General features: G+C 41.7%; 1 protein-coding gene across 1 annotated transcript in view; it reads left to right on the top strand.

Annotated features, from left to right (window-relative positions):
* The window catches only part of LOC126403735 (NLR family CARD domain-containing protein 3-like), a 14,510-nt gene extending 3,454 nt beyond the window's left edge, over positions 1-11,056 (top strand). The window contains exons 4-11 of the mRNA XM_050066471.1: positions 1,374-1,475; positions 1,596-1,700; positions 3,718-3,899; positions 4,032-5,802; positions 6,491-6,664; positions 6,998-7,171; positions 7,703-7,749; positions 7,984-11,056. Of these exons, the coding sequence (XP_049922428.1) occupies positions 1,374-1,475; positions 1,596-1,700; positions 3,718-3,899; positions 4,032-5,802; positions 6,491-6,664; positions 6,998-7,171; positions 7,703-7,749; positions 7,984-8,516 (3,088 nt within the window). The 3' untranslated portion in view covers positions 8,517-11,056. The remainder of the gene's footprint in view (positions 1-1,373; positions 1,476-1,595; positions 1,701-3,717; positions 3,900-4,031; positions 5,803-6,490; positions 6,665-6,997; positions 7,172-7,702; positions 7,750-7,983) is intronic.
* The last annotated feature ends 429 nt before the right edge of the window (positions 11,057-11,485 follow it).

Below are 11,485 nucleotides of genomic sequence, written 5' to 3'. Positions count from 1 at the left end.
TAACAGCTAACGGTTAGCCCAGCTAATCTACGATAACCATGTTATTAATTACACACAGAGAAAATACTAATGTTTGTTCAGTCATTGTGTTTATAGACTTTACAAACATCAGATTAGTCTAAAGGGTGATAGTGACGTGAAAAATGTGATATATACATATATATAGCTAAACTCAGCAAGGTAAACAACAAGGCGATACCCATTTACACAGTGGTAAGAGTGCTGGACCGGAAGTGTCGCACAAAAAAACGGAAGCTGGCTGCGTTCTGTTTTGTCTCCGTGTTTCCGTGAAAAATAAGGTGGATAAGAGGAGAGGAGAGGGCTCCATCTGATCTCTTCATAAACTAAAGTTATATTATTTTGCGCGATGGACGCTTCATATAATACATATATTATACGCTAAAATGTTTCACTTTATAACGTGATGACATATTGTTTACATGACGGCATGTCATTTCTGTCTCTACATGGTCGCACCTTTACAATGCTCCTCTGCTCTCTGTATCGCTCACGGCGGATTTCGGCCCCGATGCGCACACACACAAACGTGCGCACACACACACACACACACACACACACACACACACGTGCGTGCACACACACACACACACACACACACACACACACACTCAGGTGAACACACAAGAGCGCAGCACTCTGACCCTCCTCCATCTCTCTCTCCAGTAACTCGCCGGCACCGGCCGCTTGTTCTGGGTCAATTCTGGGTCACCCTTTTGGTTTCCATTTAGCTGAAAACTTTTTTTTTTTTTACTTAGTAACGGATGTGATTTCAAGTGTAGCGAAGTACAATACCTCAATACCTTTTACTCAAGTAAAAGTAAAATTACAGATTTAAAAACTACTGAAAAAATTACAAATTACACAAAAAACTACTCAATTACAGTAACGTGAGTAAATGTAATTAGTTACTTCCCACCTCTGTATATTTAAGTGTGTGTGTGTATATATACCTTGACCTTGAAGGATTAATGTTCCACTATATCCATAAAGGTACTTTCTATGATGCAGGAGGGTATTAGGATCAATTAAAAACCATGAAACATTACTACTGCAATTTACTACTGCAGGAAGCCTGACCACGAAATTCTCAAAGGCATGTTTAGCACAATCCCAATGCACTTGGCAGGGGGCACCTGACTGTGATCTGGCTGTGACACTTGGTTCACGTCAATAGCGACCATCACGTCTTCTTGTGTGCACAGAAAGTGGGGGGATAAAAAGTCTTGTTGTCCACCCTATTCAGGCACCAATGTTGCTGATGTTAGCTTAAGCTCAAAGTACAGTCTCATAGAGCGAACTCTAAGTTATGTTTAGTTGTTTCTAGACTTTTTAAATTCTTCTTCTCTTTGTAGTTCACAGACGAGTGAAGCGGAGTCCTCAGGTCCCAGCTGTGAGTCTATGAAGAGTGATGTATCCATGTATGAGCCACTCAACTTTGCTGTTAAGAGAACACGGTAATCCAAATAACCATTAATAACATTTCTAGGTTATAGATGTGTTCTTGATTGCTGAATGAGTCTCTGAGTAGATGCAAAGGTAATACATAAATTAAAGTCTTCTCTTTTTCTTTTTAGTTCACAGTCGAGTGGCAATGAGCCCACAGCTCCCAGTGTTGTATCTATGAAGAGTGACATATCCATGTACGAGCCGCTGAACTTTGGTGTTGAAACTACACAAAGGTAATTTAATTTAATGTATTCTGTTTGCAGGTTGCAAAACATGAGGCACACCTTACTGCATTTCTTTGTTAAAGCCAGTGTTGTGCTAGTTACTGAAAAACTCAACTTAGGACTCTCGTCTTGGCTCGCCATCACGCCATGATATTAATGCATGCGCACTAGTGTCATCTACACTCTGAGTATGTCCTGGCTGTAGATGACTGAGTGGGGACGCTAGAGGGTGCCAGGTGCTTTTCATCTTTACAGTGTAGTTTTTCGAAGCTACAAAGAAGATCATGTTTTGGGAAACTCAGCCCTGCAGCCCAAGACATTTCCTAACTGTATTGGCTCGTAGCTACATCGCCTAAGCGACAGCGGATTGAGTTTAACCAAGGGACTGTTAGACTACAACTTGACAAAATAATTGAACGGTATAGGAAACATGCAACATGTCTTCTACAGTGGAGTCACTCGCTGTCAGGCAGCTAAACGTTTTACAACTACGGTACTTGGATACAAATATGGAAAATGAGCTAAAAGCTTCCTCGGGATAACAATGGATATCACGTCACTGGATATAACGTTACTGGGACTAAAAATCTACAGAAGCGCTGCCGCTTAATGTAACATTACAGCACTGTGGTGAGGCCAGCAGGTCAACAGTGACTTCAGAGATGGTGAGAGACGTGTTTCATTAAGATGCTCTGGTAAGAATTGTTCATATACCTCTATCTGACCTGACTATGTTTTATTGTTTAGGGCTAAAATGTTTTAGTGAAAGGGAACTTCAGTTTGTGAAGGAATACTGCATGCTGCGCGCCCTTTTAAAACCTGGCCAAGAATAACGATGTAACGCACCGTTTGGTAACGGTAACTGAGTTACTGTATTTAAAAACTGACACGTTAAGAGTATTAGTTACTGCCAAAACTAACAGCGTTACTGTAATGCGATACTAATAACGGAGATGATCTGTGATTTATGGAGGATTGAATCCAGGTGAAGAGGTGAGTGAAGGTATGATTTGTCTGGGTTCTGTGGAGGAAAAACACAGCTATGGCCAGTAAATAGGTCTTTGATGACACACCGTGGGGAGACAGTGGGAAACTGCGGATTCACAGTGTTTAGGCTACCAGTAGAGAAGAGATCAACACTTACCGACAGAGGCCCAACACTGGTTAAGACAGAGCACCTTTTGGTGTTTGCTGCATCCTGCCTAGCGCGATGTTGAAAGTAATTTGGCACAAACATTCACTTGGACTCAACGATCAACTGATTAGAATTTGGTGGTCAAAGGTCAAGGTCACTGTGACCTCACAAAATATGTTTTTGGCCATAACTCAAGGATAAAATGATGAAGTGATGACATTTTATATCTAAAAGGTCAAAGGTCAACTTTACTGTGACATGGGTGCTTTGTGCTACTTAAATTAGCAGCTAACAAGAGTCTGCGGCTTCACAGCTGCTTGATCTTTGTTTCAGCATCTTCAGCAGACACACTCCTATCTCAGACTAGAGAATACTGTTTATGTTTTCACGATATTGAGACCTAAATTTAAATATTTGGTGATGTTTTTTTACATTGTTTAAATTTGGCGAGGTGGTTAATAACGCATTTTGCTTCACCGGGACTTTAGTGTATTCTGCAAACAAAATATCTTGCATCTAAAGCATACTAAAATCAGCAATTCCTTCTTTTAAGAAGTTTGTCATACTTAAAATGTAATAAATTATAAAACAGAAAATGAACAAAAAAAGTTTAAATATGCATGCTGTAGCCATTCAGAACTTAGACTGCTCTGTATAAAGGAACACAAGCTGTAGTTTTCCAGAAATGATCTACTACCCAGTAATAATAAATGCGTGCTATTGTGTTACAGCAATTATTTCCTGGCTGTATGAATGAACACAAAATGTAATTGTCCAAGTATGTTGACTTTTTGAAATAAATGGAAGTAATGACCCAAAAACTGAAAACATACACAACGGTGGCCCCAAAACTGACAGGACTAACGTGGTCATTTGTTGTTCACCCTACAGCAAGCTGACTGGGGAGCTGTCCAGCTGTTCCATGTGTATGGAGGTTTTGAGGGATCCAATCAGGTTAACCTGTGGACACTGGTCATGCAGACTGTGTTTCAGCTCGGACTGCAACTGCACAGAGTGTGAGAAGGAACTCAGAAAAGAGCCGGAACACCAGAGAGACACTGAAGAAGACACTGGTAAGTTTAATTAGGCCGAGATTATGTGTCTGCTTGAGCTGTTTACAAGACCTAGCTAAAATTATTTGATATTAACCACTCATTTATTATTGGAATTTCTGGGATTTGCAAGCATGCATTTGATTGTTTCAGGGGGCAGCCATCTCTTAAGAGCAAAGAAGAATCTTAAAGAAGCAATTCAAAAGACATTCACTCTGACATCTGAAGGTAATGGTGACCAACAGAGCTCCCTAAACAGCATCTACACAACACTTAACATTACCACTGGAGAGAGTGAAGGGCCACATGATGAACATTCATTCAGACTCATCAAACCTAAACGACCTTCAGAATTTATCAGCCTCAGTAACATATTCAATCCTTTGCCTGGCCAAGAGAAACCCCACAGAACGGTCCTGACAAAGGGTGTTGCGGGCATTGGAAAATCATTTTCCGTGCAGAAATTCATTCTTGACTGGGCCGGGGGGAAAGCGAACAAGGACATTGACTTCATTTTCAGTCTTGCTTTCCGAGAGCTGAATTTGAGTACAGATAATAAAAGCTTGCAAAAGCTCCTGACTGAATTCTATCCTATGATCCGTGATCATGATCTCTCAGAAGATTTCATCAAAGCCAAAGTTGTAGTGATCCTGGACGGCCTGGATGAAAGCAGACTTCAACTGGATTTCAGGAACAAGAAGGTAACATCAGTCAGTGAAGTAACATCTGTGGGGAATCTTCTAGCAAACCTCATCCAGGGTAACCTTCTTCCTAATGCTAACGTGTGGATAACATCCCGTCCAGCAGCAGCCAGTCAGATCCCTGCAGACTTTATCGACATGGTGACGGAGATAAGAGGGTTCAGTGACCCACAAACAGAAGAATACTTCAAGAGGAGATTTAGAAATGACCCAGGCCTCGCTGACAGGATCATTTCACACATTCGCTCTTCACAGAGTCTCGACATCATGTGCCAGATCCCGATCTTCTGCTGGATTTCTGCCGTGTTATTTCAGGAGATCTTTGGAGGAGATGAGAAAGCTGAAACTCCTCAAACTCTAACAGAGATGATGGCCCATTTCCTGTTTGCCCAGACAAAACGCAGAAGCAGAAAATATGACCAGAAGACAGAGGAAAACAAAGAGAGACTTCTGAAGACACACAGAGAATTTCTCCTGAAACTCGGCAAGCTTGCGTTTGTTCACCTGCAGAAAAACAATCTCATCTTCTATGCTGAAGATCTGGAAGACTGTGGCATCGACGTTAAAGAGGCAACCATCTACTCTGGATTTTGCAACACAATTTTTAGAGAGGAACAAGTCTTTTCCCAGAAAAAGGTCTTCTTCTTTGTGCACCTGACCATACAGGAGTTCTTTGCAGCTCTGTTTGTCTATGACTGTTTCACAAACAACAACACAGAAGTGCTTGACAGCTTCCTCGATCTGAAGGACAAAGAACATACTTTACTTGATCTTGTAAAGATGACAGTTGACAAAGTGTTGGAAAAGAAGAACGGCCACCTGGACTTCTTCCTGCGATTCCTCCTTGGCCTCATGGTAGAACCCAACAGAAGAGTCCTGCAGGGTCTGCTGACATTGACAGATCCAAGCCAGGATACCGACAAGAAAATCTTGACTTACCTCAAAGCCATCCGAAGGAAGGCCCTCTCTCCAGACAGCTGCATGAACCTCTTCCAGACCATGGTTGAGATGAGAGATCACAAAGTCAAAGATGAGATTCAGGAATATCTCAAATCATCAGATCGTTCCCAAACTGAGCTGACACCACTGCACTGCTCTGCATTGGCCTACATGTTGCTGGTATCGAAGGATCATCTGGATGTGTTGGACTTGAAGAGTTACAGCACATCAGACGAAGGCAGAAGGAGGCTGATACCTGCTGTGAGGATCAGCAGCAAGGCCATGTAAGTTTACCTTCCCTGTATTATGTAACATAATCTGGTCGCGGTATGTTGATTTTATCATTTCTGCCAAGCTATGGTGGAGATTTGTCTGTCTGCACCTGATCTCACAAATGATTGGACCAATCATTCTAATATTTTGTGTCCACATTTATGACTGTATGCTCAAGGACCTCCTGTGGTTGCGGTGATTCCCAACTGCTGAAAAACCTGTTTAATTAAATGTTTTATATCGCCATTGACTGCTGACTCTTCACTCTCACAGCAACTGGTATGGGCCACATGTTTACCATCTGTTGCAGGCCTATATCAAAAATTGAAATCATAGACAAGTTTGGTCTCAATCTGAACCGCAGCATCTGCAGATTAATTTTGTTCCCGATACAAGATGAATAAGTTCCCCTTTTTTTTCTTTTCATCGCCATTTTGACTGTAAGGAAGCTGGGAGGGACAATTCTGCATGTCATGGCTGAGACCTGACTATGTTCCGACTGGCGCATATTTTTACTGGCCTCTAGGACGATACTGGAGCACGCTGCGCCATGTCTGCTGCAATTTCAAGAATTGTCTTAAGTGGCCATGATCAGCCCGGGTGGTTGCTTGGCAGCCTTGGAGAGATCTGCACTCTACTGTGTATATTGTGCCTTTTTCTTTATCCTTAAAACCCTTTAACTCTATTTTCCATCTCTAGACTAGCAGACTGCAAAGTGACTGAAGAGTCGATCCAGCATCTGGCCTTTGGTCTCAAGTTCCCCTATTCACCTCTAAGAGACCTGGATCTGAGCAACAATGACCTGAAAGACTCAGGAGTAAAGCTGCTCTGTGAAGGACTGTCGAGTCAATACTGCAAACTGAAGACACTGAGGTATTTATTATTTGTTTACACAGCAGAGTTCATTCTTTGTAATGTCTCTGACTGCTGCTCCTTCAGGCTGAGCTGGGCCATGATGCTCCCTGCATTAGATTCTACTTCTACCATTAAACTTGTGAAACTTCATTTTCTAGCCGCTGCTTTTTATTGATGCTGCCACAAAGACATCGCATAAGTACCGAATTCTGCTCAAGGGCTGCTCATCAATTTATGCCAGCCTTCTTTAGATTCACTCAGGGATGCAAGAAACTCACAACTGGTGCAGTTGCTTTATAAAAATGCATCTTGAACCTGCATGCTAATTAACCAAACACTTTGTTTTCTCAGGTTGTCAGGTTGTCAAGTCACAGAAGAAGGCTGTGTTGATCTGGCTTCAGCTCTACGGTCCAACCCCTCCCATCTGACAGAGCTAGACCTGAGCTACAACAATCCAGGAGACTCTGGAGAGAAGCTGCTCTCTGAGCTGAGAGAAAATCCACAATACAAGCTCAACATACTCAAGTGAGTATAACGCCAGAGTACCAGATTTTTGACTTTTCCACTGAACTGAGAAAAAGTCCTACTAGACTACCTCTACAAATGCACAACAGTAAGATGGAGTGTACGACCAACAGTAAAACTAGCCAAGGGTGTACTCAAGGGCAGTGATGGCCAAATGAAGCCTCATGAACCATTTTCTTTCTTTTGTGAGCCCACTAGATGGCACTCTCCTTTCAACAAAGGGTTGAAAGCAAACTGAATTGCCTTTCCTTGAGCCCTTTTCTTCAAACCAAGAGCGCCATCCATTGGGGTCAGAAAAGGGCTCATGAGGCTTCATGTGGCCATCACTGTTCAAGGGCACCCTATCATCAGCCTGAATTCTGATCAAATGTAGTAATGTACAGTTGCACTACAGGTTGGATAACACCAACCGTAGATTTATATACGATGGATTCACAATAGACACATCTGATACTCTGATAGCAGAAGGATCTGAGAGCAACACGTTGTCCTTTAAATCGTTCTTGGTCTGATCATAATTTTTCTTCACAGTGTTAAACATGGTGGAAGTCACCGGATGAGAACGAGATTCAAGAAATGTAAGTATCTGTGTAAATGCTGAACATTTAAAGAATGTTGTGACCACAGTGATGGATCGTGATTTCAATGAACTGGTGAACATCAGGGGAACAAGAATATTGATGATTCTTACTGGAGGAAAGGCAGTCTGGACAGAAAACATGACTTCTTCTTCATCACTCCCTGAGTGGAGTGCTGCCCAGCGATATTAGTGCAGTCTATGCTTTTTACATTAAGTGTTTTCTTACCTCCAGATGCCTGTGAGCTCACGTTGGACCCCAACACAGCCCACAAGAACCTCCTTCTCTCTGATGGGAACAGAAAGGTGACATGGGTGCAAGAGGAGCAGCCATATCCCCATCACCAAGAAAGGTTCGATAACTGCCAACAGGTGCTGTGTCAACAGGGTCTAGATGGGCGCTGCTACTGGGAGATGGAAGTGTTGGAGCCCTTCACCATGGGGTTAACGTACAGAAGCATTGGCAGGAAAGATGATGTGGATGATTGCAAGCTGGGACGCAACGACAGGTCTTGGTGTTTGATTTGCTGTGATGAAGGTTGTTTTGTTCTGCACCGCAATGAGAGTGTCAGTGTATCTTCCCTCTGCTCGCGCTCCAGTCGGGCGGGGGTGTACCTGGACTGGCCGGCTGGGACTCTGTCCTTCTACAGAGTTTCCTCTGACAGTTGGACCCGCCTTCACACCTTCAAAGCAACATTCAACGAGCCCCTCTATCCGGCTGTTGAACTTCACACTCATTCCTCCGCAGTTTTTTGTCACATAACTTAGCTCAGTTAACACATAGCTAATTAAACTTTCACTGCAATCACAAACAAAGGTGTGGATTTGCATTTGGATAGCTGGGACGTGTCCCATACAGTCAAGGGCCTACTAGAGGTAGTCAGACAGAGAACCGTCTGGCTGATTGTTCAGGCTCATGAATTAGTGATTGCACCCTCAGAATGAGGTATCACTGTGTTTTTACCTTCACATTTTCTTTTACCATGTGCTTAAGACCGCAGGCCTACAACACCAGCAGTGTGAAGCAAAACTGACTTTTACCGGACACGTTTTCACTTTGTATTCCAAAGGAAAAAGAGGACATTATGTCCTGGTTAAAAAAATTGTTCAAATTTAAATAACAACTTTGCTAACATGGCAAGAACCGCACTGGATAGCCAAACAGCTTGTGTAACACAAGCTAACCTCCCAATGCAGAGTGATGGAGGTATTTATGGTGGATCTTCACCAATGTGAAACACATGCACAACATTAAGAAAAAATGCTGCAAAGTGAGGAAATACACATACAGAAATATTCCCTGAGGAAAACTGGTGACTCTCTTCAAGGGAGAGAGAGATCTGGCCAAAAAGTCGCTAGACATGCTAGGTAAGGGGGCTAAATCTAGCAAGGTAGTCGGTAAGTTGGCAGCAGTGCATGTGCTATGGGCCCAGAATTTGCAAGGCCCTACGTCAACGCACAGCCCACACCATAGGTATGGCATTGATTCAGTGCAGAAATATAAATTCCACCTTAGCGCTGTAGCTGAAGAGAGGCATGGGAATGTGCGTAACGTCCCAGAGTCCTTCACAGAGAAGTCAGTCCACAGGCTCCGAGAAGCAAGTGAGAAAGTCGGGGAAAGTCGTGCTTTTTAGTTGTGTTACAACCTGTTCACCCACTGGCAATAAAGAAATGATTCGTACATGCTTTGAAGAACTGTTGGCCTCCACTCACACCTTCTTCAACCTTGTTGTAAGAGCAGGAGGATAAAGGTTAAAGGAAAAAAGAACAGACCTCAGTTTGTTTTAACTCGCAGAGATGTTTGCTAGTTACCTGCAAGCTAACAGTCAGGTGCAGTGTAATAGGATGGAAGTGGTTAGCTAGCACTGCAAAATCATTTTAGTAAACAAGCTCAATTGGTGTCATCAAAAAACACGTGTTTAACAGAAAGAAGAGGAACGTCAATATGATAATGCTCAAAAATACTTTTTTTTTTACGCATATGTAGCATGTAACAGTGATAAACACAAACACACAGAATGGTTTTCCTTTAAGATTCAATCATAGAAATTATATTTTTAACAGCAGCAGTGGTGATTCTTCTTCAAATAATTTTGTACAATATAATGTTCTGTAATCTATCCTGTGTAATATATCTCCTAAAATATAAAATACATCGCCATAAAGCACTTTTGCAACGTCGAGCTCCTATGAGCGTTTGTGTGTTAGTGAAAGAGAGGAAGTGAACACGAACACGTTAGCTCGGGTTTCAAACATGTCTCTACTAATCTCAAAACCAAACCTACAACCTGTTGCTCCTGTTTTCATTTTTATTTTTTTTCACCCTATGCTATTATCTCACATAAAAGTCTAAACTTAGAGATGTATCTCCGCAGTCAGGAGCTGCGGGTATGGTTCTGAATATTTAAGATTCAACCAAAAAAATGTTTAAATTTTATGTTTAAATGCACTCCCTGAAGAAATATGATCACATTTTTGGAGAAATGAAAGAGTGATTCCAGAGAGAAGCAGACAGAGGGGTCTACAGTCTGTGTTTGAAGGATATATCCAGGATGTCAAACTGACTCAGCAGCAACAACAGGTTAAAAAGACAAAGATAGTTAGAAGCTAAAGCCGAACTATAGGCTACAGATCACAGTGTAAAAGTGAACCACCACATCACTGCTGATCGCCACACAAGACAATGAATATAAAGGGAAACTTTGCTGATATTGAACCAGCTGTGTGGCATCGCAGTGTGTGCAGACAGATTTGCAACTAACATTTAAATCATACCGGTCTGATCATCTTCAGGGTTTTTATTAAGTTTTAGTCGTTCATGTTTGACCAACTTATATTTGTACAAGTTTAGTTTTATGTGTGACCGAATAACTTTGAACTGTGGTAAAGTTTTACATTTTGTTGTTGTCAATCAGTGATAGTTTACTGCAGATAGTGTGTTTGTGTAGACAAGCAGATAAATACACTGTGGACATGAGTAGTTGACTGTATTATGCTTTTTAAGTATAGGTATGATGTGTCTTTTTAAACATTTCATTTAAGTAGCTGTCTTTTATTATTTTTCCACTCAGAATAGTTTATGCTTCAACATATTATTTGCTCCTTCTCATGTAGTGCCTATATTTTATAGGGACAGATACATCTGTGTGTTTAGACTCTGTATCAGTGATCAATAAATCATTTGTTTGTAAAGCAAATAATGCATTAAGCTGCTCTTTCCTTCCTTCCCTCAAAGTGCTCTACACTATCAACTTTCAGTAACGTAGCTTAAATTTATGCACCTAAATAAATCTGTACCTTGCATGTGAGCTTTTCGTCATGTTTTGCTTTCATTTTGATGTTTCCAGTTGTTTCTCAGTGTTTTCATGCACCCGGTCAATAACAATAAAGGTGTTTCCTGAACTACTTCCTAATCACAATCGGCGTGGACCACGTGATGGCTTAAGTTGTTTCCCCTTTTGTTGACAAATAGCAGTGGGCCTGCAAAAACAGAAGAAAGTTCTGGGTCCGACTTTAATATGCGCAGTGTTTTATGAAAGAGAGAGCCAGTTCTAATGATTGGTCAATCCACTGTGATGGGTATCCCTGCTGTGCAAATCTGTTTTTCAAACCCATTCTGATGATTTAATGCTAAAATGTGGGTGCACCGTCATGAAACCAAAAAGTATAAAGTTCTTCCTTTTGGATTGGAACGTCAATTAATGTTTAAGGAGCATCAAATTATCTCCATCTACTGG

The sequence above is a fragment of the Epinephelus moara genome, chromosome 17 (genome assembly GCF_006386435.1).
Source record: "Epinephelus moara isolate mb chromosome 17, YSFRI_EMoa_1.0, whole genome shotgun sequence".
In the NCBI taxonomy this organism is placed as follows: domain Eukaryota; kingdom Metazoa; phylum Chordata; class Actinopteri; order Perciformes; family Serranidae; genus Epinephelus; species Epinephelus moara.
This window is presented reverse-complemented; position numbering and strand designations above follow the sequence as displayed.